Raw genomic sequence first — 27,129 nt, forward strand, 5'->3', positions numbered from 1 at the left:
TTTTCAAATTTTTTCCAAAAAAATGGCGTTTTAAAGACCGCTGCGCAAATACCGCGTGACAAAAAATTTTGCAATGACCGACATTTTATTCTCCAGAGTCTTTGCTAAAAAAATATATATAATGTTTGGGGGTTCTAAGTAGTTTTCTAGGAAAAAATACTGGTTTTAACTTGTGAACAAAAAGTGTCCGAAATAGGGCTGGGGCTAAAGTGGTTAAAAAAGGGCCGAGATATATCCCGGGTAACTATTAGACTGGTCAGCCTAACATCAGTAGTCTGCAAGATTTTGGAGGGGATGTTAAGGAACTATATACAAGACTTTAGTAATGAAAATGGTATTATTAGTAGTAATCAGCATGGATTCATGAAAAATCGTTCTTGCCAGACCAATCTATTAACCTTCTATGAAGAAGTGAGGAGCTACCATCTAGATAAAGGAAGGCCTGTGGATGTGGTGTATCTGGATTTTGCAAAGGCATTTGACACAGTTGCCCACAAACGCTTACTGTACAAACTAAGGTACGTAGGTATAGACCATAGGGTGAGTACCTGGATAGAGAACTGGCTCCAGGGGAGAGTCCAGAGGGTGGTGATAAATGGGGAGTACTCAGATTGGGTGGGTGTGGAAAGTAGGGCCCCCCGAGGATCTGTCTTTGGACCAATCCTGTTTAATTTATTCATAAATTATCTAGAGGAGGGGATATCTAGCACAATCTCGGTATTTGCGGATGATACTAACTTCTATGCAGGATGTAGAAACCTTACAAGCAGACCTGAACAAAATAGTGGGTTGGGCAACTACATGGCAGATGAGGTTTAATGTTGAAAAATGTAAGGTAATGCACCTGGAGCGTCAGAAACACGAACGCAAGCTACTCGCTAGGGGGGGAACCTCTGAGTGAATCCAAGATGGAAAAGGACCTGAGGGTCCTAGTGGACAACAAGCTTGGCAGTGGCATGCAATGCCAAGCCGCTGCAAGCAAAGCCAACAGAATACTGGCATGTATACAAAAGGGGATTCACTCCAGAAATAAAGAGATTATTCTCCCACTTTACAAGACTCTGGTTCGGCCACATCTGGAGTATGCTGTCCAGTTCTGGGCACCGTTCCTCAGAAAGGAAGTGCTAGAACTGGAAACTGGACTCCAGAGAAGGGCAACAAAAATAATTAGGGGAATGGAGGATCTCAGCTATGAGGAAAGACTACAAGCATTGAACTTATTCTCTCTGGAGAAGAGACACTTGAGAGGGGATATGATATTAATGTACAAATACTGTACTGGTGACCCTAGCATAAGGAACAAAGTTTTCAGAGAAAGGGAATACAATAGGACACATGGCCACTCACTAAAACTAGAGGAAAAATGGTTTAACCTTAAAATACGTAGGGGGTTCTTTACGGTCAGAGTAGTGGGGATGTGGAATTCTCTTTCACAAGCAGTTGTATTAGCGGGGAGCATCGATAGTTTCAAAAAAACTATTAGAGGGGCACCTTAAAGACCACAACATAAAAGGGTATACAATGTATGTTAACATCAAACACACACACACACACACATCATAGGTTTAACTGGATGGACTGATGTCTTTTTTCAAGCTCACTAACTATGTAACTATATGTAACTATGATCAGGCTTTATGCCCAACATGTTAACATCAGGTGGGCCTATTTGAACATGCAGGCGCCGGTTTCAAATCAAATGAATTGCGCCATTTTGGAGTTAGATGCCATCAAGGCCTTTGATAATGTTGAGTAGTTAAACTTATGGGCCACCGATGAAAAATTTGGTTTTGGCTCCAGCTTTTCTAAATGGGTCTGCTTGTTGTATACTGCTCCTCAGGCATCAATTAGGGTTATTGGCCTTCAGTTTCCCCTTTCAGACTGTTTTTTAGGGCACTAGGTAGGAAAGCCCTGTTGTATCCTCTGCTTTTTGCCACTGCCATTGAGCCCTTGGCCTTTCTCTTGTGGACTGCATCCAATATTACAGGTTTGGTTAGAGGTACCCTGGAGGAGAAGCTTGAGTTGTATGCAGACAATATTTGGCCATCTCTTCTAGCAGTGATTAAATATGTTGACGAATTTGAAGACTTTTTAGGGCTTGGTATTAGTTGGGAACAATCCATGTTACTGCCATTAGACCCTTTGCCAGTCTCCCTACCCTCCACATTGTCTCATCTTAAGGTTGTGTCCTCTATAAAGAATTTGGGTACAACTATGTCTTCCTCTCAGGCCTTCATCTCAGATATTACCCCATTATCGTCTACATTTCAAACCGGAAAGTAAACATTGGAGCAAGCTACCCCTTTCTTTAGTAGATTGTATTAACCTACTCAAGATGATATAGATGCTTCAGCTCCTGTGTTCTCTGTATAATTCTCCTGTTTGGATACCCTTGCAGGTTTTTACCAAGAGTAATTGCATATTTAGGATTTAATCTGGTAAAAGAAGGCCCCTTGTATAAATTTGGAGGTAATATAATATTCTAGGTGTAGCCAGGCACTGGCTAGTCTGCCTGTGTCATCGTGAGACATTATTTATTGCTTTGAGTTTGTTTTCCTCTAACGTTCAGCCTGGACATTGTGACATAATTTCCTGAAAGCAGAAAGAACCCTTCTAAAAGCAGGGGGATCATGGGATATGTGGTCCGAAGAGCTGGAATTCCCATGGAGCCAGTGTTGCTGCAGACTACAAGTTCCAGCTGACTGGAGAGAGAAGAATGCTTGGTAAGACATAAATAGCCTGGTCAGGGGAGGAGCTCTTCCTCTTGTGACCATAACCTTCAGCTCTTCAGATCTTCATCGAGTGAGCCATACAACTGCAGGCAGATCCAAAATCTCCAGCTCCCTGGAGGCTGATCGACTATCTGGGGTCACTCTTGTCTTCACCATTACAGACCAAGCTGAATCCCTGTGATGCCAGATGCACGGGCAGGCCCTCTTACGGGACGTCCTATTCCCTTGAGCCTTGGTGTCATCAGGATTGGTGAGCGGGCAGAAGCCCAACCAGGGTAAATCTTACAAAATACACTTCATGCAGACACCTTTACCCCATCTCTATACACAAAAGCTTTTAGCAGGAGAAACGTTGTATTTGCTATTGACTATTGCCTTGTCACCATTGCACAGCAACCCCCCTGGGCCCTTGTTTACCTAGCTGAAGATTCTGAACATTACCCCAAAAGGACTTTTCTCCCCCCCCTCCCCCACATAAATGACTCAGTTGATAGCTTCTGTGTGCATTGAGGGGAACTCTGACTCAGAATTAACGTATTGCATTCTTTATGTCTTCTCATTTGTCCTGTTTACCTTTTTGGGCCCATGGCATCAGGATCATAAGGGAGCCGTTTGACACAGAAAGGTCTTTCTCCTTTATTTTATCCCTGGGGTCATAGGTTCTTCCAGGGCCTATTGGTTATTACCATTGATTTATTGTGATTTCTCTTGCATTGTATATCCTCAGTATACTTGCTAAAACTAAAGTTTGAAATTGGAAAGATGTCTGCATTAATACTCCTCTCTCTTAGTAAACTATGTATTTGCTTTGCTACAGTCTGGTGTCTTTTGAAGTTGTATTCTTTCTTTGAATTATATCCAAACCCAGGGTGTCCAGAGGCTTTCAAGGTCAGGACAACCTTTGGGGACAGTCATATTTCAGCGGCCCTTTGGGGGAAGGCAGTACATAGAGATGCTGGGGGACTAGCAGCACCTAATCCGAGGATATATTTTCTTGCTGTTCAGGTATAGCATTTTGCAGGGTGGGATTCTGACCTCCCTCCTATTATTTATTTTCTTATGTGCTTAGGTGCCTCCCACCACTATATGTCCTGGAAGGGGCACTGGAAATGAAAGGCTTCCGAGCTCTCTATCCTTCAAGGTTTTCAGAGATGGGAGAAAGCCGGGATTTCTACTTTTGCCCAATTATGATAACGGTTCTCTTAAAATATATGGGCAGCTGAGAATAGAATTTCCCCTCCATCTTAGGTGGTTTTCTCCAACTGGGGCATGTGTTACAAGCCCAATTTCCCTCAGATGCAGTATCTTTTTCTCCCACCCCTGTTCTGGTTAGAATTGTAAAAGCAACCTCAACTGGTGTGGTAATCAGGACACCCTTTTTCACCTTCTGTAGTGGTGTCCTTAACTCCAGAGATACTAAACAGAGGTGGTCAGTACACCTAATGAGCTCCTGGACGTGAATCTTCCTGTTGAACCATTACCACATCTACTGGGCTACCTTGATTCCTCTTTTTACATGCCATCTATGCTGACTATGATTCTGTGTGCTCTTTTTATTGCCCATAGACAAATTGCCCTTAAGTGGACCTCTTCACACCCTCCTACTCTATCTGACTGGATTTTTTATGTAAACAGGCCTATTTCTTTTGAAAAACATACATATTTGTATGTATGTATGAGAAAGTTTAATGCTATCTGGTCACAATGGCTCGAGACTATGAGCCCAGTATTGGAGTAGGCTAATTCTATTTTTTAAATATTGGTGCACATATTTGAAAATTACACGCTATTCTTCCTTATAGATTTTTTTTTTTTTTTTTTAAGGTCTGTTATAGCTGATTTTATTATATAACTTATATAACTTTTTTTTTTCTCCTTTTGCGTGATGCCGTGTGTGCCATGATGATAAAATTATATAGTGAAATATAATAGCTGCGCTCAAACCAATCAAAATAAATAATGCAATACCATGTGCTATAAGTCTGTGTCCACAAACAATAAATAGAAAGCAACAATTGATATATGCAAATGGATATAAATGAATCTGTGTGCACATACAATAAATGTATAACAATTATTCAAACATGCAAGTGAATATGGGTTAAACACAGCAATATCCCATGAGTGTGAATAACAAAATATTGTGATAAATATATTCGTGAAAAATAGTCCTAACAAAAGAGTGTATATAGATCACTGCAAATCATCCAACATAAAATATTGAAGAGTCCTAAATAGTGCTTCTTCCAGCAGAAAGAAACCTCCACCAAATTCACAAGGTCACCCAGTGAGTCGGGCTTCTTACCAGATATGGTGGACCCCTAAGTTATAAGGGGTCAATAAGGACCTTTCTCATAAGTATAGACAGGGTTGGTAAATTCCCACTATATCCGTCAGACCAGATCTTACAGCAGTCACCATATGGTATACACCAGATATGTTGCTCCAATGTTAAAGTGCATGAATGAAAAAGAAGAACTTTATGGTGCAGTAAGTCGGTATAACAAATATTTATTAATGAAATAAAACTTAGAAACGGTTTTCTTTCTCAGAGCAGATCAGACACAATCCAGTACCGAACACCGGGTGAACGCACTTCCGCGTTCCAGCTTGCGTTCCACTCCGGAGCCGGAAATTGCGTGGCTAGGCGTAATGCTATCAAACGTCCCGAGCTGTTTCGTCAGCACATCGCTGACGTTATCAAGGGTCATGTGATTGCATTCGCGACGGGGGTATATATAGTGGACAACCTCAATAGAACATCCAATCAGCTTCCATTCACCGGCTAAGTACCGCCTACAATCTCGGAGCGGCGCCATCTTTTAATAGTAGAAGCACACAGGCCAAGTACTATAGGCAAATAGATGAAGTACTAAATACTGTACAAAAACCAACCAATCGGCCTCTGTTAAACAGCTATATTCCGCCCACCATAACAGAGTGGCGCCATCTTTTGGGTAGTATAGGCACACAAACCTACTACTATAGGTAATAATATAGCGTACTTGTTACAAGTGCCAATTAAATAGATGAGTGGGCTGGAATATGGGATATAGGTCTATGAGGTATAGTTCCCTATTAAATTGACCTAAACATACATAGCCAGCAAATGTATTATTAAAATAAAAACAAAGTGTAGAATTACAACATAAATATAACCAAAGAATGTATACCACAATCAGACAATATAAAACTAAGAATTAAATTATTAAAAAATACCTTATGTGAATAAAATAAGCCTGACCATACTGTATATTTTATAATGTTTATTTATATTTAAGGTGTACCTACCAACTTCTTTTATATTAAAATATCCTATTAAAATCAATAAATTAGTATAAATAATAAAGACAATCCTCATACTTATGAGTTTTTGATCTATATTAAATTGAAATAACTATATATTATACATAGAGGATTTGATAATACAATTAATGGTCATAAAATATAAATGAATTACTTTATGAATAAATAATTAATTAATTAATTAAAAGGACTGGGATAGGAATATATGGAATAAAATGTATTAAAAAGATAAAAAAATTAAAAAAAAAAGTGTTTTGTTTAAAAATGTATCAGGGTACTTAGGCAGAGAATGAATATTATTTTTTTAAATTGTTTTATAAATTTACAATTAATAATTAGATATAAAGCAATTTCAATCGATATCGATATTGAGGCCTAAAGGTTGCAAGGTATTTAAACGGTAAATCCACTCTGTCTCGTTCATGGAGACCTTCTGTGTCAGATTCCCTCATCTCCAATGGGGCTCAATTTTTTCGATCCCACATACAGTCAAACCTCGTGGGTTCTGATCGTGGAACAAACGGAAATGGTTTGAAAGGCTGTGTTTCGGGAAAAAATTTTTACTATATTGTTAATACAAGATTGTGGAATTCTCTACCACTAGAGGTGGTTTCTGCGGGTAGTATGGTGGCTTTCAAAAGACTATTGGATGTGCATCTCAAGGATCAGAACATTCAGGGGTATGAGAGATGATTACAGCCACACACACCTACACAGGTTGAACTGGATGGACTATTGTCTTTATTCAACCTCACCTACTATGTAACTATGTAACTATGTAACTATGTAACTATGTTAATGTGCTCATTTATTTGTGTTTTCAATTGGCGAGTGGTCCTCGCCAATGAGGCCCACATGGACAAGACAAGAGGTATGTCACATGGGTGGAGTGGCAGGATATAAACTTTTTGATATTGTAAATTTGGCCATTACTATACGATTTGAATTGTGGTATTTTTTTCTAGTTACTGACAGTTCTGCATACTTTACATCTTTTGCAAGTATAAAAGCCTTTTTGGTCCAAGAAAGTCACCATCTTTCTAGGAGGATTCGGTACATTCGGGGCCAAGTAATGTCTCAAATTTTGGGCTTTCCGATAAATAAAACGAGGTTTATCCGGGAGAATGGTATTAAGGGTCTTATCTTTCTTTAAAATGGGCCAGTATTTCCGGAATATGGCTTCAGCTTGCCTATAATTCCGGTTAAAATTGGTGAGAAAGGCAAATTTGCCTTTTCTATAGTTTTTCTTGTCTTTCTCCCGTAATAAATCTTTCCTGGGTATTTTCTTAACATTTTCCCTTATTTTTTGTATTATATCTTGGTTATAGCCTTTTTCGATAAACCTGTTAAGAAGGATATTGGACCGAACATCATGATCATCGTCCCTTTGCAATTGCGACAAATGCGCAAAAATTGCCCTTTGGGAATGGCGCCCAGCCATTGAGGGTGGTGACAGCTTCTGGTGGGTATAAAACTGTTTTTGTCAGTCTCTTTGAAGAAAGTCTTGGTGATGTTCCCTCTTTTTTACAGGGTAACATCAAGAAAGTGCACCTCTTGTTTGCTCCATGTAGCGGTAAAGACTAGAACATACTGATTCCGAATGATTCTTTCAATAAATTCTTTTAATGAGGACTCTGTCCCATTCCAAGAACCAGGAGGTCATCGATGTACCTTTTATATAACAATAATGACTCATCTGGTCTGGAAAATATGGTCTCTTCCTCCCATTCACCTAGAAGGATGTTAGCCACACTGGGTGCGTACTTTGCGCCCATAGCTACCCCTTTAACCTGATTGTAGTAAAAGCCTTGATGCCAAAAAAATTATTGTTCATCGCTAGTTCTAGCGAGTCACAAATAAATTTCCTTTGGAGGTTCCTCATACTGGTTTTTTTTATTTAGGGCAGCAATAGTGTTGAGCATAACATCCTTTTGTTTCAGGCTCGTGTACAGAGACTCAATAGTGACCATAAACGTGTCGTCCTGTACTGTAAGATCTTCTAAGATATTCATCAATTGTTTGGTGTCTCTTAAATGGGATGGATATGTAGATACGAGAGGCTGTAAAAAGTGGTCTATATACTCTCCTATCCTGGAGAATATGGGCCCTATCCCGCTTATAATGGGCCTACCAGGAGGGCCAATCCTCCTTTTATGTATCTTTGGTAATTGATAGATGGTAGGTAACCGGGGAGCATCAGGTACCGGATATCTTGCTTCTTTTTTAGTCAATATATCGTTTTCTTTTACTTTCTTGACTCATTTTTGTAACCTTTTGGTTGGATTATTCCCTCTTTAAACCTTCCACACCCCATCAACAGGCTAACACAACACAACAGTGGTCTTTACTGCAAGCCCACTGCGGGCAACGCCATCCTCCATGCCTCCAGCTTCCATCCGGAACCCCTAGTGCGTTCAATTCCATTCGGCCAATACTTACGACTGAGACAGAACTGTACGGATTTGCAAACTTTATAAGAAGCAGCGAATGATTTACGCGACAGACTCTTATTAAGAGGTTACTCTAGAAACGCTTTAAAAAGATTTTACAGGAAGGCCCTTAACAGCAGTAGACACCAGCTTCTGCTCCCTAAGACTTGGAAAGAGGATAATACCCTCAGAATTATTACCAAATATTCTGACCAACATTTCAACATTCGTAAGATTGTGACTAAATACTGGCACTTATTGGCATTAGACCCAATTCTTGTACCCCATATACCACAAATACCTCAATTCACTTTCAGGCGAGCACCTGCACTTAGAGACAAGCTAGTACAAAGTGAATACAGGGGCAACATTGTACATGATTCCTGTAAGTGCAAAGGCACATATATGTGCGGTACTTGCAACTATTGCAGGTACATGTACACACAAAAAAATCCTATTTTACCAAACGGCCAAAAATTTATAGCCAAACATTTCGCCAACTGCCGCACTCACGGAGTGGTTTATTTACTGCTCTGTGACTGTGGCTGTTTTTATGTTGGAAAAACAAAAGTAGAGTTCTGGAGGCGGGCCTATCGGCATATAAAAAGCATGAAGTCTTGTGACCCTGAATTACCACTTGGCCGTCATGTTAGCTTAGTGCATGCAGGTAAATTTCCCAAACCTAAATTTCTTATTTTGGATCGTATCCACCCCAGTTCCAGAGGCGGAGACTGGAATAAATGTCTCCTGCAGGTGGAACTGAGGTGGATTTACTCATTGAGAGCCACTGAGCCCCCAGGCCTCAATGATGTAATTTCTTTCAAACCCTTTCTTGAGGGTTTTAATTCGGGGGATATGGAGAAATAATCCCCTGCCCTCATGTCCCTTCATCCCCCTTAGTTGGACTTGTTTCTTTTGTAATCATTTTTGGTTTGATCTCCTTTAAAAACTGTCCCTTGATTTACAGGTATTGGAATCATGACTGGTGCTAATTTGGTCTCTATATTGTATGCCCTGGGATACCCATATGGGATCTCATTCTGTTGATTTTGTTAATTTATATTGATTTACAAAATAGTGAGTACATGTATTAGTGACCATAGTTCACTCACTAAATGTTTTAGCAAGATTGAGGTTCTCCTCATAATAGAATTTTCGCTATACAATTTAAAAGTTTCCATTGATATACACTTACTGCCCATTCATTTTGTGTGTCCCTGTTTTGGCCAGCCCGGCACGGTAAGAGGCGCCACCTACATTGAGCATCTGTTGTTTTCTATCTGACATCTCTTCTGCAATGTCGAAGAAGGACAGTGGAGCCCCGCCTGCGTTCCACGCCGACGGAGCATTCTCCGTGCAGGTGGAAAACAAGCGCCGGCCGCGCCTTCACGATGTCACACACACGGGCGTGTATGGCTTTAGCGAGGATGCGCCCGGCACCTGTGATCCAGGGAGTCCGCGGCAGATGACAGCTGAGTGCCATCCATCTAATCAAGTTTACTCCAGCAGGTAGTATTTAGCCGAGCTCCTGTCAGCATTCATTTGCGCAGTCTACCGTTCAGGAGCTTGGTGTTTTACTGTAACAATCCTACAGGCTCACCTGAGTCAGAGGACTTCTGGCCGGAGGTAGGAGTGGAGCCCAGTGGCAAGGACCGCAGGCAGGTAGTAGGTGCAGGAAGTCTGGCAGAGGCGTGGTCAGACAATCCGGGTTGACTACGGTGGTAGCAGTGCTGGATACCGGATGGACACCAGGTAATATTCTGATGAGGACACGGGTTCACCTGAGGTGCGGAAACGGAGTGCTAGCTGGTTTTCACTAGAACCCCTGATGGTGGGGATAGACTGCGCTGCAAGCTAACACCAGGTCGCGGTCCTCAGGATCACCCAGCCAGGCAGAGTGCAGGTTCGGTCTGGAGGCGGAGGTGCAGACAAGGGATAACCAGAGAGAAGTCAGACGAGCCAGAGGTTCGGGGCGGGCAGCAGTAAGCGTCATCAGACAATCCGGTTTGGCAACAGAGGTAGCAGTTCAAATAGGTAGTGACAAAGCAGAAGAGTAATTGAACAGACAAGGACTCACTACTCAAGGTGGTGTAATTGCCTGATGACTCCACCGGGTGCATGCCCCGGCTCGCCTCCGTGAAAACTTGATAAAAGAAAAGGAATTGGCAGCACTCCAGGTTGAGTCAAAATCCAGATTTATTGACTGGACATCCAAATTATGACAATCGTGACAAGGTAGACGCGTTTCACACACTGACTGTGTGCTTAATCATTACCAAATGATTAAGCACACTGTCAGTGTGTGAAACGCGTCTACCTTGTCACGATTGTCATAATTTGGATGTCCAGTCAATAAATCTGGATTTTGACTCAACCTGGAGTGCTGCCAATTCCTTTTCTTTTACAAAGCAGAAGAGTAGTCGGTAGTCAATTCCTTGTCAGCAGTGGATTTGTGGTAGTAGACAAGAGCAGCAGGTGAGGAGAAGCTTGATCAAGGCTCAGGAGCTCAATAATCAGCAAGCTGGAGTGCAAGGGGCTGGACTTATATAGGGAAGTACCAGGTGTGGGGAATCAAGGGTGATGAGCAAGGCTTGGCAAGACTAAGGTTGAAATAATAGGCTTCAGGGAGGAATGTCCAGGGAGGGATGTCCAGAAAGGACGGTAGCCTAGTAAGCAGAGCTACCGCCTGGGATGTGGCTGGTCACGGGTTCGAATCCCGACATTTACACACCTCACAATCTCTCTCTGTTGCTATTTCAATAAGGTAAGCGTTCATCCTACATCTTTTTTGCACAATTTGGCTTTGTTGTCTCTGCCCCTCTAGACAATTTATTTGACAATGACATTATTTTTGCACATCCACTTAGGATCATTTCCTTCACTTAAATAGGGAATATTACTCCTTGTCTCAGCCAAATACTATAATTTGGATGTTTTGGCATTAATTAATAAAACATTCAATGCCACATCTTTCAGCTGTCTAGTCTTAATCTTATTGAACCAATGTTTGTAGTGTCCATCATATCATTGGTATCAATACAACATTTAATGTCATATTTCTCAGCCCTTTAATTTTTTTTTATCATTTTCAATCTTTAGTAAGTGAAAAGCATGCTCTTTTATCTTCTATTTGTTTTATTCTAGTCCTTGATGGCTCTTTCTCAGTGAGTTGTTCAGCCACTTCGGACTCCAGCTGTCCTTAATCTAGGGCAGTGGTCCTCAACCCTGGCCTACAGGGCCCACTAACAGGCCAGATTTGCAAGATAACTGAAATACATCCCAGGTGAAAGCATTTGCTGCTTAGTGATAGCAGTACTCTAGTCTGCATCTCCCCAATGTAATACTTAAAATCTGGCCTGTTAGTGGGCCCTGAGGACCGGAGTTGAGGACCACTGATCTAGGGGACACACAATCAGATAACCATCTGGCGAATATCTACTTCCATCTGGTCTCTTCTCAGGCCGTACAGCACCAGTCAGGCTCCAATCAATCCTGTTTTGATTTTAATTCTAGCAAGCATTCAATATCCATGTGCAGTAAACCATGTGAGTTTGATATTGTTTAGTCTATTATATAACATAGAAGTATATTTCACAGTATTGTTTTTTGACAACTATTAAGTATTTATATGTGTGGCTTTATCACTATATTTAATACCAACAGAAAACCACCCCTGATGAAGAAGTTGCCCAGTCACTTCGAAACGCGTCAGGTATCGACTATGGACTTTGTGGTTGGTTCTTACACAATACATATGTTCCTTGCTTGCTTTTGTTTTTAATCTTCACCATGTGTATTTTGTATATAAATAAAATCTAATATTTTTAACATTTTTTGGTAAACTTTTTTTCTCTGTGCGATTATGTTTAAGTTTTTTTAAAAGTAACTGCGTCACCCACGAACCTATCCAATTCTTTGAAATAGTCACTTTTCTTCAAAATAACAATTCCGACGCCTTTATCGGCCGGGCGTATGACTATGTCCTTCCTCAATTCTAACTCTTTTATCCCTTTGTCAAAATCTTTTTGACAGATTGATAATTTGGTTTTATTTTCCGAACTCCTCTACCATATTTTTAAAGACTTCCAAATGGTGGTTGGAAGCGGTAGGGGGATTAAATGTAGAGTTATTGCGAAGCCCGCTATTTTCAAAATTATTAGCAGGATTAGCCCCATTTGGTGGCTTTTCTGTGAAGAATTTTTTTATTTTTAGTTTTCTTATATATTTCTCCACATCAATAAAAGTGTGGAATTTATCCACACCCTTATCGGGTGCAAACTTAAGGCCAAGATCCAAAATTCTATGTTCATTCTTTGTAAAGGTGGCGTCACTCAAATTAAAAATTCCACTGCCTAGTGCTCCCATTTTATTTTTATTTTTGATCTTTCTGCCCCCTCTACATCCTCTCCTTAATTTTCAGGGTTTCCTTGAAGAGGTCCATTCCTCTGGGGGGGTTCCCATGTTCCCTGATGAGGGTAGGTTTCCCACTGAGATCCTGCGGGGTCTGGAGTATAATGAGGGGGGTCTACACCAATTCTGGGAACCTCTCCCCCGATGACCAGATCGGCCCCTCCTTCCCCCTCTGTGTCCTCTCGGTGCCCAAGGTGGGTAACCAGAACCTCTCCCTCTTTGGTTTGGAAGCTCACCCCGCCCCTTCCTCTGAAAATCCGCCGGTTGTTGATAATGATATGGGGGTTGTGCTAGAGGGGAATAGCTGTTGTAGGTAGGTATGTCATAATAAAATTCGGAGTTTGATCTGGTACGATAGGGAGTATCTCATGTGTTATTAGCCCTATATACAGAGGTATCTTGTGGTCCCTCAAGATCAAATCCTGGTGTACCTCCAATAGGTGTATAGTCAGGGTTAATGAACCTTTCCAATCCAGTCGTCCTAATCGGGGAAGACTGGGTGGAGTTAATAACTTGTTCTGCAGGAACGTCTTGTCACTTGTAGACTTTGGATTCTTTGTAATCTTTTAGATCTCTCTGGTATTTTTTCATTTTTTTTTATTTCTAGTGTCCCTGTCCACCTTTTCCAAAAACGTTTGCGTTTGTGTAGTTTTCTCTAGAAATTCGGGTGTATCCTTAAATGGTTCCAGGTTGGTTTTTAATTCACTGATTTTTGCTTCAAGTTGGAGAGGATGTCTCCATGAACGAGAAGGAGTGGATTTACCCTTTAAATACCTTGCAACCTTTAGGCCTCAATATTAATATCGATTTAAATAGCTTTATATCTAATTATTAGTTGTAAATTTATAAAACAATTTTAAAAAATAATATTCATTCTCTGCCTAAGTACCCGGATAAATTAAAAAAAAAAAAATAAAAAAAAAAAAATATTTTTTTATCTTAATAAATTGTATTCCATATATTCCTATCCCAGTCCTTTTAATTAATTAATTATTTATTCATAAAGTAATTTATTTATAGTTTATGACCATTAATTATATGATCAAATCCTCTATGTATAATATATAGTTATTTCAATTTAATATAGATCAAAAACTCATAAGTATAAGGATTATCTTTATTATTTATACTAATTTATTGATTTTAATAGGATATTTTAATATAAAAGAAGTTGGTAGGTACACCTTAAATATAAATAAACATTATAAAATATACAGTATGGTCAGGCTTATTTTATTCACATAAGGTATTTTTTAATAATTTAATTCTTAATTTTATATTGCTTGATTATGGTATACATTCTTTGGTTATATTTATATTGTAATTCTACACTTTGTTTTTATTTTAATAATACATTTGCTGGCTATGTATGTTTAGGTCAATTTAATAGGGGACTATACCTCATAGACCTATATCCATATTCCAGCCCACTCATCTATTTAATTGGCACTTGTAACAAGTACGCTATATTATTACCTATAGTAGTAGGCTTGTGTGCCTATACTATCCAAAAGTTGGCGCCGCTCTGTTATGGTGGGTGGAATATAGCTGTTTAACAGAGGCCGATTGGTTGGTTTTTGTATTTAGTACTTCATCTATTTGCCTATAGTACTTGGCCTGTGTGCTCCTACTATTAAAAGATGACGCCGCCCTGAGATTGTAAGCGGTACTTAGCCGATGAATGGAAGCTGATTGGGTGTCCTATTGAGGTTGTCCGCTATATATACACCCCCGTCGCAAATGCAATCACATGACCCTTGATAACGATGTAAGTTTTATTTCATTAATAAATATTTGTTATACCGACTTACTGCGCCATAAAGTTCTTCTTTTTCATTCATGCACTTTAACATTGGAGCAACGTATCTGGTATATACCATATGGTGACTGCTGTAAGATCTGGTCTGACGGATATAGTGGGAATTTACCAACCCTGTCTATACTTATGAGAAAGTTATAACTTAGGGGTCCACCATATCTGGTAAGAAGCCTGACTCACTGGGTGACCTTGTGAATTTGGTGGAGGTGTCTTTATGCTGGAAGAAGCACTATTTAGGTCTCTTAATTTTTTCATGTTGGACGATTTGCAGTGATCTATATACACTCTTTTGTTTGGACTATTTTTCACGAATATATTTATCACAATATTTTGTTATTGATACTCATGGGTTATTGCTTTGTTTAACCCATATTCATTTGCATATATGAATAATTGTTATACATTTATTGTTTGTGCACACAGATTCATTTATATCCACTTGCATATATCAATTGTTGCTTTATATTTATGGTTTGTGGACACAGACTTATAGCACATGGTATTGCATTATTTATTTTGATTGGTTTGAGCGCAGCTATTATATGTCCCTATATAATTTTATGACCATTTCACGTTTATGCTGGGGCTCCCTTTATTTATTTATTTGTATTGTACACATATTTGTCTTTGGATTTAAAAATGTATCACATTTTTTTCTCCATTGCGCGGGATTGTTGGTGCTTAACACCAATTTCTCTCCATGTGTGCCATGATGTTTGTCTTTTGTCCGTGTTGTCTTTAAGATTAGAACATTTTCTAAAAAATCTGATAAAAAAAAAAAAGAAAAAAAAAAAGAACTATCCCTTTGTTGTGATGTATTCTTACCTGACAAAGATATGAATGAGCTAAAATAGTTCAGACCAGAATGTAGTAGCAAAAGGACATGTCCATCAAATTACCTTATTACTATTGGGAAAAAAAATTGGATAAGTGTTAAGAAATATTCCACTATATCTGAGATTAGTTCTTGGTTTTAGAGGCAGGGAAATCCAAATGCCATCATTTATTAAAAAAGGATGGACCTTGAGAGCAATAAAATGTGCATATAAAGGAGTAATTAGCTTGGTGAAGCAAGGGTCACCTGAACAAATTCCTTCAAATTTGGCACGGAGGTTCATAGCAAGGGAGTGGGGGATAAGGGACCTGCTCCAATGCTTTATTTGCATGTAATGATACATCTCCTTGGATGGGATTTGATGATGGTCTCTTAAGGTCTCCCAAAACATTTAACCACTTAAGCCCCGGAAGATTTTACCCCCTCCCTGACCAGGGTTTTTTTTGCGATTTGTTACTGCGTGACTTTAACGGACAATTGCACGGTCGTGCGACGCTGTACGAATTTGATGTCCTTTTTTTCCCCACAAACAGAGCTTTCTTTTGGTGGTATTTGATCACCTGTGCGATTTTTTGATCATGCGCTATAAACAAAAAATTGCGTCAATTTTGCAAAAATAACAATATTTTTCACATTTTTTTATATGAAGTTCCCCAAAAAAAATGTAAAAATCAAAATTTTGTAACATTTTCGGCCAATTTGTTTTATGCTACATATGTTTGGTAAAAAAAAAAAAAAAAATCGCAAAAAGCGTATTTTGATTGGTTTGTGCAAAAGTTATTGCATTTACTAACAAAGGGAAAGATTGTCATTTTTGGTATTTTTTTTTTTAACGAGTAATGGCGGCGATCTGCAATTTTTTTTGCGGGACTGCGACATTGCGGCGGACAGATCGGAACCTTGACTGACATTTTTGACACTTTTGGGGTTACCAGTGACATTACTGCAATAATCAGTGCTATACATATGCACTGTTACTGTAAAAATGACACTGGCAGGGAAGGGGTTAACTGTATTGGAGATGGAGGGGTTAAGTGTGTACTAGGGGCGTGTTTCTAACTGTGATGGGACATGGCTACTAGTGTAAAAACAGAGATCAACGGTCCTACATAGTAGAACCGTCTGATCTCCATTTTTACACAGGGGAGAATGACAGGCGGCTTGTTTACATTAGCCACCTGCCTTTCTCCCTTCCCGGCGAACGATCGCGAGTGACCGGCGGACATCGGGTCCGCAGTCACACGCACTGATTTCTTAGGGAACGAGCCGGGGCAGGCGCCCGCCTCAGCGGGCGCGCGCTCGCCCACCTCAGCGGGCGCGCGCTCGCCCACTATTGGCTCACGAGCCGGTGACAGGCTAGCGACGTACTGGTACGTCATTTTGCCTGGCCGGGGCTGACCGCCGCAGTATATGTACTTGCAGCGGTCGGCAAGTGGTTAAAGAAACTATTTTTATTTTTTTATTTTTTTTTATGAATCACATTGTTTAGGGTCCAAAAACAAGGGAAAATACCACAGATATTTTTTATTGGTTTTTAGTAAAATGTTATTGCATATTGCCTACTTAACTCTTGATATGTGGTTGTTTCTTCTCATCCATAATGGTCTTTATTTTCTAATTCTGATATCCAGTGGAGTGTAATCATTTAGTTACTATCAATTTAGTCATTTAGTGCAATTCATTTAACACACTCAATTACCTGAAGGAACCAAACGCAACTTTATCTCCATCCACCATAAGATATTTGTGTGAGATTGAGCCGCTGACCTTCCCAGAAGGCAGGTAGAATCCTACTCCTGTGACATACCTGACACGAAGGTTCTGTAGAGATGGGGGGGAAAAAAAAAGATGAAACCAAAAATGTTTTGACAATTCCATCTTATCATAACTGCATAAACATTCACATTACTTAGATGCTTTTATATACTTTCTAAGCATAATTGAACAACATAGGCAAGGAATACTTAAAGCGGAGTTCCACCCTCAGAATAATTTTTTAAACAAAAATAACTCATTAATATTAATACATCTCGCTTAACAAAACCGCTATTTGCATATTTATGAGTTGAACAGTGTATTTGTTTAGTGAAAATCTTACTTTTAAAATTGCTGCCTGTGCGTTGTCAGCTTTACTAAGGGCATCTGAAGCCGCAGTGTAAGACTTAGTGACCTTCTTCCTGCTTGCTGTTCATTCTGGCAACCCAGAATGCAGCAGGCAATCCCGCACATGGGCAGTACTATGCTTTAGGCATAGTACAGGTTGCTATAGAGACGTCGGCTGAGGAGGAAATTGCTGCCCTCTATATCCCTTCCCCGCCTCCCGGAAGACACAAGTGCAGAAAACAGAGAGAGAGAGAGAGAGTCAGACATAGAGACACACACACACAATGCAAACTATTTTTTTTTTTTGTAAGGAAATACCGTTTTTTTTTGTTATTCATCCGCCCTTCCGGGTCCGGCCGCCTATAGGCGATTACGTCACTCGGCGATTTGCAAGGGCTCCTGGGATAGCGGCGTTGTGTATCCCAGCAGCCCTTGCGAATCGCCTAATGACGAAATTTTGCGTTATTTCCAGACCGGTGTCCTCTGGAATAATGCACGCGCGACGGAACGGATTATTCTTATGTGAGATTCATAGTGAGAAATGGCGGAATATTATCTGATTACAGAGCAGTCACACAGCTCTTATCAGGGCACATTAAAGGGGCACTCTCACCGCACAGGGACACTGATGTAAAAGAGAACTCTCATGGGGACACGGATGTAATATATTAATATTAAAGGGGGAACGCTGACTTGAATATTAAAGGGGACTCTGACTGGAATATTAAAGGGGGACTCTGACTGGAACATTTAAGGGGAACTCTGACTGCAATATTAAAGGGGAACTCTGACTGCAACATTAAAGGGGAACTCTGCTTGGAACATTAAAGGGGAACTCTGACTGCAATATTAAAGGGGAACTCTGACCCGGATAATAAAGAGGAGCTCTGACCGGAATATTAAAGGGGAACTCTGACCAGAATATTAAAGGGGAACTCTGACCAGAATATTAAAGGGGAACTCTGACCAGAATATTAAAGGGGAACTCTGACCGGCAAAAATAAAGGGGTACTCTGACTGGAATAATAAAGGGGAACTCTGACCGGGACACATAAAGGGGTACTCTGACTGGGACACTGGATGTAAAGGAGGACTCTGGCGGGGATACTGGATGTAAAGGGGCACTCTGACGGGGACACAGATGTAAAGGAGGACTCTGATAGGGACACACTAGATGTAAAGAGGCACTCTGATGGGGACATGGATGTAAAGGAGGACTCTGACGGGGACACACTAGATATAAAGGAGCACTCTGACAGGGACACGGATATGTCCCTGTCAGAGTCCTCCTTTACATCAGTGTCCCTGTCAGAGTGCCCCTTTACATCAGTGTCCCCGTCAATGTACCCCTTTATTATTAGAGTCAGAGTTCCCCTTTATTTTTTCCGGCCAGAGTTCCCCTTTAATATTCTAGTCAGAGTTCCCCTTTATTATTATAGTCAGAATTCCCCTTTAATGTTCTAGTCAGAGTTCCCCTTTAATGTTTCAGTCAGAGTTCCCCTTTAATGCTTCAGTCAGCGTTCCCCTTTAATGTTCCAGTCAGCGTTCCCCTTTAATGTTCCAGTCAGAGTTCCCCTTTAATGTTCCAGTCAGAGTCCCCCTTTAATGTTCCAGTCAGCTTTCCTCTTTAATGTTCCAGTCAGAGTTCCCCTTTAATGTTCCAGTCAGAGTTCCCCTTTAATGTTCCAGTCAGCGTTCCCCTTTAATGTTCCAGTCAGCGTTCCCCTTTAATATTCATATATTACATCCGTGTCCCCATGAGAGTTCTCTTTTACATGAGAGTGCCCCTTTAATGTGCCCGCGCTGTGTGACAGTTCTGTAATCAGATAATATTCCCGCCATTTGTCACTGAATCTCACATAAGAAGAAGCCGTACAGCGATAGTGCAGATAGTACAGCGAGCAAGGCAGAATCTGACATTAGATTCTGTCCCCTCTGCTCTCTGTCTATCGTCGGATAATGCATCCGACAAGCTGCCCCGCCTCCGCCCCGCCTCCTCTATGGGATGTAATGCTTTCAGTCACTGAGAGGAGGCGGGGCGGAGCACGGACTGAATGAAATACATCCCTGTGAACTGGAAATGACATGAGATTTCGATACATGTCCCAGGAGCCCTTGCGAATCGCCGAGTGACGTAATCGCCGAAAGCAGCAGGACCCGGAAGTGCAGATTAATAAAGAAAATTAAAGGTATTTCCTTAAAAAAAAAAATTGTTTACATTGCCAAAAGCATATTTGAAGGGGATTACATACATCTCAACTTGTAAAAATGGGTGGAACTCCTCTTTAATATAGGCTATGTTCAGTGTTGCTTCCCGCACTGTCATACTCTCCACCTTTCTCTGGAGAACAGAAGGCTGTTTGGCAGTTTACTGCTTCGTTTTCTTATTGCATATATAATGTACATGCTTATATTTCTAGAAAGGATAATTGGCTTGTGCATGTTTAAGGCATATTTTGTAGCTATGAATTGTGTTTTGTGCAATTGAATGTGCGTTTTTGTTTTCTGTTTAGTAAGAGGTCTACGTTTCCTTGGCTTCTACCACAAAAAAACTTTTATTGGACACCAAGTAAAATACCTATTAGTGCTCATAGTGGCTCAATAGTGCACAACAGTGCCCATCAATGCCACCCTATCAGTGGATCTTTATCAGTGGATCTTTAAACCTTCAGTGTCATTAAAAAATTGTGAAAAAGGCATTAAAAAATTGATTTTCATTTTCTCTCCACATTTTCCAAAAACTTGAGGAAAAAAAATTACATGTTCAAAAGGCGCATTATGCCTCATAGAATATACGTTGGGGTGTTTGCTTTCTATAATGGGGTAATTGTGGGCATTTCCATTGTCCTGGTGCTCCAGGGTCTTCAAAAGTGTAAAAAGTAGTCAGGAAATGTGTCCCTAGAACACATAAAGGTGCTCCTTGCATGGTGGCCTCTCTGTGGCTGTAAAAAAGTCTCACACATGTGATATTGACATACTCAGGAGGAGTAGCAGAATGTGTTTTGGGGTGTATTTGCAAGTATACATATGCCATGTGAGAGAAATGACCTGTTAATATGACAATTATGTGAAAAAAAAAAAGTCATAGAGAATACCAGGTTCTGCACTGCACCTGCACAAGTGTAATTATAAAAAGCAGAAAAAAATGAATTTTTGTAAAATCTTACCGTAAAAATTCCTTTCTCTGAGTCCTCCGACAGTCTCCGCCCACTCACACAGTCTTCACCAATGGGTATTGACTTCATCTCCACAGGAGTAACTAGGCATAAGACTTGTTAAAAACAAAGCATTTACATAGACACACCTATGGGGGCTGTCTCACTGGTCCAATACCCCCTGCATCAGCCATCCCAACTAAGTTTGGTAGCAAGCAGTTAAGTCTATAAGAACCCCAACAAGAGGGGTGGGGGCGGCGACTGTCGGAGGACTCAGAGAAAGGAATTTTACGGTAAGATTTTACAAAAATTCAGTTTTCTCTTACGTCCTCAGACAGTCGCCGCCCACTCACACAGTCTTCACCAATGGGGATGTCCCAAAGCAGTGTAGACATGAGGGGTGGGAAAAAATGCAACGCAGTACCCACATCAGAGAAAGGAACCTTACATGAACAGAAGGTAACCCTCTGGGTGACAAAGAAAAGGCTCAAAAGGAGCAACAACCCAGGAAAGCAAATAACCAAGGGGAGAAACAACCCCAACAGCCAGGGACCCGCAAAAAAAACAGGGTTCCCTCACGGTACTGCCGCACAGAGAACTTTGCGGCCAAAGGAGGCATCAGCTGATGCCAGAACATCAATTTTGTAGAATTTGAAAAAGGCGTCCACAGACGACCAAGTCGCAGCCTTGCACACCTGGGCCACCGAAGCCTGATGCCGGAGGGCCCAGCACGTACTCACCGCTCTAGTAGAGTGTGCCTTGACAGGGAAGGGCGGAACCCGTTCCTTCAATAAATAGGCCTGTTCAATAGTCTGCTGATCCATTTAGAAATGGTGGCCGCAGAAGCAGCCATACCCTTCCGAGGTACCTCAGGAAGGGCAAAGAGAGAATCCGATTTGCGAAAGGATTCAGTCGACGACAGGTAAACTCTGATCGCCCTGACAACATCCAATGAATGCAAAGCAACCTCCTTAGGATGCTGAGGCTTTGCACAGAGCGAAGGCAAAACGATGTCCTCATTAAGGTGAAAATCAGAGACCACCTTTGGAAGAAAGGATGGGTTAGGTCGCAAGACCACCTTATCCCTATGAACCACCAGGTAAGGGGAGTGGCAAGACAAAGCCGCCAACTCCGACACCCTGCGAGCAGAAGTGATCGCCACAAGAAAGGCAACCTTCTTTGACAGCAGAGGCAACGATATTTCCCTGATGTTTTCAAATGGGGAATGTTGTAACACAGACAGAACCAGGTTCAAGTCCCATGGAGGTAAGGGCTCCCTCCGAGGAGGAGCCAGGTGACGCACACCTTGAATGAAGGTGCGAATCAAAAAATTAGATGCCACAGGGCGCTGAAAAAGAACAGCCAATGCAGATACCTGGCCCTTCATTGTGGCCAGTGCAAGGCGCTGGTCCACCCCAGACTGAAGGAAAGCCAACACCCTCGCCACCGAGTAAGAAGGAGAGTAACCCCTGGACTCACACCAGGCAAAATAAGCTTTCCATGTACAGTAATAAATCTTACCAGATGAGGCTTTTCTAGCCTTGAGTAAGGTAGGAATGACCTCTGTCTCTCAGGACCTGGTTTTTAACAGCCATGCCGTTAAAGCCAGCGACTGTAAAGCAGGATGGAAGATCGGCCCCTGAGACAGAAGATCTTCTCGCATCGGCAGCCGCCACGGAGGCTCGACGGCCAGATGAACGATGTCCGCATACTAAGACCGGCGCAGCCAGTCTGGCGCCACCAGAATCCCCATTGTCGGTTCCAAGGCCAACCTGCGAAGGAACCTGGACAACAGCTGAATCGGAGGAAAGGCATTTATCAGATGATACTGATGCCAAGGCACCACCAGCGCATCCGAGGCGTCTGCCCGAGGATCGCGCGTTCTTGCCACGAACCTTTCCACCTTGTTATTCAGCCGAGACGCAAACAGATCCACATTCGGGGATCCCCATTTGGCACACAGCATCTGAAATACCTCCGGGTGCGGGGACCATTCCTCCTGGTCCAGGGTCTGGCGGCTCAGATAATCGGCCTGCCAATTCTCCACACCCGGAATGTGAACTGCCGATATCGCTCGGCCCAAGACAGAATTCTGGTCACTTCCTGGGCCGCCGGGCACTTCTGGTGCCCCCTTGGTAATTGATGTAAGCCACCGCAGTGGCATTGTCCGTCTGCACCCGAACAGCCTGATCGCTCTCAATTCCAATATGTTTATGGGGAGGGAGGATTCCTCCACCGACCAAGTGCCCTGGGCAGACAGGTTGCCCAGGACTCCACCCCAGCCCGACAGGCTGGCATCCGTGGTAATTACTGTCCACAGTAAGGATTTTCTGTTCGCCACCGTCGGGGACTGAAGCCACCACAGAAGATCCATTCTGGTTTGGTGACTCAGAGACACCCTCAGATCCAAGGACTGAGGCAGCCTGTCCCATCTGGCCAGGTACTCCGCTTGGAGAGACCTCGTGTGAAACTGAGCAAACGGTATCGCCTCGAAGGCTGACACCATCAACCCCAATGACTGCATACAGGTCCTGAGCGATGAGGATTCGTTGTCCCTGAGGGACCTGACCTTGTTCTGAAGGGTCCAGAGTTTGTCCTCCGGCAGGAACACCTTTGCTTAAGCAGAGTCCAGAACCATTCCCAAGTATGGGAGCCGAACTGAAGGAGACAAGGTCGACTTCTGCACGTTGATGGTCCATCCGAACTCCTGAAGCGTCTGAACTGTAGTAGACAGATCGCGCAGCAGGCTCTGGCTGGCACTCGATCTTAACAAGAGATCGTCCAGATATCCCAAGACCGCAATGCCCTGTGCCCGTAACAGGCCCAGAACAGGAGCCAGCACTTTGGTAAACACCCTTGGAGCCGAAGCGAGACCGAAAGGTAACGCCACAAACTGATAATGTTCCTCCGCGATAGCGAATCGGAGGTGACCCTCGAAAATGGGGATGTGTAGATACGCATCCTTCAGGTCGATAGAGGCCAGGAATTCGCCTGGACTCAGGGAAGCTACCACCGAGTGAAGCGATTCCATGCGGAACTTCCGAACGCGCACAAAGCGGTTCAGAGCTTTTAAAGCAGTAGTATCCCGCTTTTTTTGACTTTTACCTACAGGTAAGCCTATAATAAGGCTTACCTGTAGGTACAATTAATATCTCCTAAACCGACACGGTTTAGGAGATATTTGCAGTGCATGCAGCCGCTCACGAGAGCGGCGCATGCGCTCTGAAGGTCCGGCGGACCTTCAGCTTCCCTTGCCGGGAGCTTGCCGGAAAATCACTTCCGTGCGCATGCGCGGGAGTGACGTCATTGCAGCTCCGGCCAATCACATCGCTGGAGCCGCCGAACCCGGAAGAGACGCCGATGGATCATGGCAGCGCCCGCAGCGATGTCCGGGGGTCCGTGTCGGGGCTTCGTTCTAAGGTAAGTAATACATAATGAGCTAGTATGCGATGCATACTAGCTCATTATGCCTTTGTCTTGCAGGTTTTTTTTTTTTTGTTTGTGTTTTTGGGTTTACAACCGCTTTAAGTCCAGAATCGGATGCACCTTGCCCTCCTTTCTGGGCACTGTGAACAGATTCAAGTAAAACCCCCGAAACCTGTCCCGATGAGGCACCGGGACGATCACCCTCTGGGCGAGAAGATCTTGCACCGCCTGATGCAGGTCCTGTAACCGCCCTGGGGTCAAATGAAGATTTGAGGGAAAGAATCTGTCCGCCGGCCGCGAAAGGAATTCGATCTTGTAACCTGATCGAATGATTTCCTGAACCCATCTGTCAGGAATTTCGGAGCAGCCAAGGTTGGAGGAAACTGCGCAAACGTCCCCCCACCCCTGAATCAGGTGAGGGCGTCCCATTACCCATAGAGGCGAACTGAGCCACCGCACCAGCCTGGCCAGTATTTTGATTTCCCGCCCAGGGCTTTCTCTGGCCACCCTGGCCCTTGAAGGGTTTCCCCTTGTTCTGTGCCTTGAAGGCACGAAAGGACCCCTGATTTGGTTTAAAGGAGGGGCCCCGCTTACCGCGGAAAAACTTGCCCTTAGGATTCTGGGGCAGCAGAGTGCTCTTGCCCCCAGTGACCCCTTTAACCAACTCATCCAGGGATTCCCCAAACAGGCGAGACCCTGCATAGGGAATGTCCGCCACCGTTTTCCTCGAATTCTGGTCAGCCGACCAGCTCTTTAACCATATCAGGCGACGGTTAATCACCGCAACACTGGACAGGCGCGCAGCTAATGGGGCCTCATTCAAGGCCGCATCGCACAAATACATAACTCCTTGATGGATCTGGTCCATCATTGCCACACTAGTAGGAGGAGCGGAATCAGCCACGAGGGTGCGTCTTAGCACCTTGGCCCAGTCCGCCACAGCCTGAGCCGCCATGACAGAGGCAAAAATGGGCTTTAGCAGGGAACCCGCCACCAAGTAGGCATGGCGGGCAAGGGATTCCATTCTCCTCTCCGTAGGATCCCTAAACACCGGAGAATGTTCGGTGGGTACTAGAGTGGTCTTGTTCAATCTGGCCACAGTGTGATCCACCTGAGGGGCCACACACCAGCGCAAATCCGTAGGAGACGCGAAGGGGTAAAGGAGCTGAAACTTTTTAGGCACCACAAAGGTGCGTGTTAAATGACGCCATTGATCATTCACAGTAGCGTGAAACTCAGAGGGGCAGGGGAACACCTGCACTGCCTTGCGGGTCCTGTGTGTGCCAAAAGAGGACACAATGCCCGGAGGATTGGGCTCATCCTCTAAATGTAGTGTTTCTTTGATGGCAAAAATCAGCACATCCATAGCAGCACGGTCCTCGGCCGACCCAGGGGGGGAATCATCCACCCCTGCAACCTCCGCCTTCCCTTCAGACTGAGAAGAGCGAGACCCCTCAAGGAGTACAGCACCTATTGCAACCATATCAGATTCCGAATCAGAAGACAAGGACAAACGAGGCCTTTTCCTGTTAGCAAATTCTGACATCAGAATCTCCACTTTGGACACCAAAGTGGCTACTGCAGCAGACAAAGTAGACAGAGCAGAGGATTCAGGGGAACCTGAATCCCCCACCAGGGCTGTGGGAAATTTGCTGTCCTGAGAATCCATGCTAAAAAACAAAAACCCCTTTTTTTTTTTGTAAGGTACTGGCCCTTTAAGAGCGCTGCGGACCCCCGCAGCACACCGCTACAAAGACTGTGAAAACACAGACCCTTAAACAGGATAACTGATAGCCAGAAGGAAGTAAAGACAGCAGACAGACCACCACAAAGTGTTACCACCGCAGCCGAGTTCTCCAGAGGAAAGGGAGGAAGTGATGTCACCGCAGGAGGCTGAACTGAAGCTTCAGGCCAAGGAAAAATGGTTGCCAATAGAAAGTAATGGGAGGCTTCTGTATCATGGCCACCGACATGTGCTCGGAAACAACGTTTGCCACACACAAGATGGCGCCGGAAGGCGCCAAAATCCACTACATACAATGCTGTATAAGCGCCCATAGTGAAGCCAGACACGCTGCCCACACCTAAAATGGCGGACCGGCGGTTTTTAACCCCGCAGCGGTCGCCACACGTTGTCTGTACCTCCAAGAGCACCCTAAAGTGACACAGGAGAGGGACCTTCACAACCCACACAGCACACAGGCTGTGAGAAAAACCCCCCGCAGGGACTGGGATCAGGGAGCCCAAAAAACGCACAGACATGAGGGGATAACACAGACACACAGGACTGCCAGCCCCAGACAGAGGCCCCAGACAGAGGCCCCACACAGAGTGCACTTACCTGTACCCGATGGCGTGGGGTGCCTCTCATCGACGGGAAACCGCCCACCCTCAGATGGCAGGGGTGCCATCAGCCAAAAACGCAGGACGCTAGTAGTACACAGAGAACCGTGTGGGGGCGTCCAGGCGAGGTAGCCACCTCGCCGGCTTTTATCCCTGAGGACAGGGATGGGTCGTTTGCTAAGCCAGGGTGAACACATAGCCGCGCTAAACGCTTGATGGCGGGCTGGGATTCCATCAAGCCCTCTGTCCTGGCAAACCAGGACGGCCAGTCCGATTCCCAGCTCCACAACGCCGTCTTCATCCGAAGATCCGACTAACTAACGCTGACAAAATAAACAGCTAGTAGTGCAAAGAAAAAACACATTTGCAGCAAATAAAATCATAAAAAAGAAGAAAGGCTGAGACTGAAGCCCCAGCACAGGGAAGCCTATCTTACTCCTTAACTAGGCAGAAGACAAACTGAGTTGGGATGGCTGATGCAGGGGGTATTGGACCAGTGGGACAGCCCCCCATAGGTGTGTCTATGTAAATGCTTTGTTTTTAACAAATCTTATGCCTAGTTACTCCTGTG

At 43.2% G+C, this 27,129-nt stretch overlaps 1 protein-coding gene across 1 annotated transcript in view; it reads right to left on the reverse strand.

Annotated features, from left to right (window-relative positions):
• Window positions 1–27,129, reverse strand: part of FAM83F (family with sequence similarity 83 member F) — a 239,017-nt gene that overhangs the window by 155,575 nt on the left and 56,313 nt on the right. Inside the window, exon 3 of the mRNA XM_082265924.1 lies at window positions 17,231–17,352. Coding sequence (XP_082122050.1) covers window positions 17,231–17,352 — 122 coding nt within the window. The remainder of the gene's footprint in view (window positions 1–17,230; window positions 17,353–27,129) is intronic.

This window comes from Pelophylax lessonae (assembly GCF_965119305.1).
Source record: "Pelophylax lessonae genome assembly, chromosome: 8".
NCBI classification, from domain to species: Eukaryota; Metazoa; Chordata; class Amphibia; order Anura; family Ranidae; genus Pelophylax; species Pelophylax lessonae.